The sequence below is a fragment of the Passer domesticus genome, chromosome Z, assembly GCF_036417665.1.
Source record: "Passer domesticus isolate bPasDom1 chromosome Z, bPasDom1.hap1, whole genome shotgun sequence".
Classification (NCBI taxonomy): domain Eukaryota; kingdom Metazoa; phylum Chordata; class Aves; order Passeriformes; family Passeridae; genus Passer; species Passer domesticus.
In genome coordinates, this window is record NC_087512.1 from 75,633,810 (window position 1) to 75,634,965 (window position 1,156).

The 1,156-nt window shown below is 55.7% G+C and overlaps 1 protein-coding gene across 6 annotated transcripts in view; it reads right to left on the reverse strand.

The window, feature by feature from the left end:
• Positions 1-980: 980 nt before the first annotated feature.
• The window catches only part of LOC135289659 (serine/threonine-protein kinase PAK 2-like), a 9,075-nt gene continuing 8,899 nt past the window's right edge, over positions 981-1,156 (reverse strand). For 4 of the 6 annotated variants that reach the window (XM_064403447.1, XM_064403446.1, XM_064403445.1 and 1 more), the window contains one exon: positions 982-1,156. This exon is cut by the window's right edge and continues 23 nt beyond it. In XM_064403447.1, the coding sequence (XP_064259517.1) occupies positions 1,093-1,156 (64 nt within the window). In that variant the 3' untranslated portion in view covers positions 982-1,092. The other 2 variants (XR_010352408.1, XM_064403443.1) reach the window with 2 other exon arrangements.

Genomic DNA, 1,156 nt, shown 5'->3' on the forward strand with positions numbered 1-1,156 from the left:
CACCTCTCTCCGAGCAGCTCAGAGCGGCACTGCACAGTGCTTGCTGTGCTCCAGAGAGCACAAAGCAGGCTGGCCTGGTGGCCCTGAATATTTCTGCAAAACACTCTGCATTTCACACCTTTGCTGTGGCTCAGGGCAGAACTGCAGGCCTGCAGGCGCTTCCTGGCAGAGCTGTGGGAGGCACTGGCTCCTGCAGATGGGAGCTGCCAAGCTGTCAGTGCCTCAGGCTGGCCTGGCTTGCCCTGGCAGAAGTGCCGTGCCTGAAGGACGCTGCCCTGTGCTCCAGCCTGCCCAGCAGCCCGGCTCCCTGCGCCGCTGCCCAGAGTGCTGCACACACTGCTGCCCTTTGCCAGGAGTCACAGGGCAGCCAGCAGAAGAGTAGGAATCCTCAGCCAGGCCACCGGCCCTGGGCTGCCCCTGGCCTTCCTCTGCTCCTGGGCAGACTCCAGACGGCCAATGCCTCCAGTCTGGGCTGTGCCCAGCACGGCTACGCTTCCCCTCGGGAGCAGCCAGCTGCCACCTGGGCTCTGAGAGCGGAGGATTCGCCCGCTGCCAGGAAGAGGCACCCAGGGCCCGGCTGCTGCCTCCTGCAGCTCCAAGGGCCTCCTTCCAGCCAGTGGGTTACATTCCAAAAGCAGCATGGTCTGGAGAGCATAAATGAGGATGAGCATTCCCCAATTTGACACCATAGCAAAGACACTGTATGGGTGACTTCCACCTTTAAGAAACAAAAGAAAATTTACAAGGAAATCAAGAGCTTATTCAGAGAGTGAGAAGGAAGGAAATTTCAGGGAGAGTTTTGGTTTCAGAAACTTTATTAATTTCTAATCAGCAGGCCTATTAGACAATCATAACTGAAACCTAAGCCTAGTCCTAAACCCTAACCTGAACCTTAATCCTAGTCCTAACCCTCGTCCTAACTCTAGTCCTAACCCTAACCCTGACCCTGACCCTAACCCTAACCCCAACCCTAACCCTAACCCCAACCCTAACCCTAACCCTAACCCCAACTCTAACCCTAACCCTAACCCTTGTCCGAACCTACAATCCTGCCCTGTGCCGGTTGAGAAGTAAATGGTCCTGATGTGATTTTCAGTTTCTTTGGTCATTCCTCTTCTTCACTGAAACAATCAGTGGCACCAGGCTGGATGCAGGC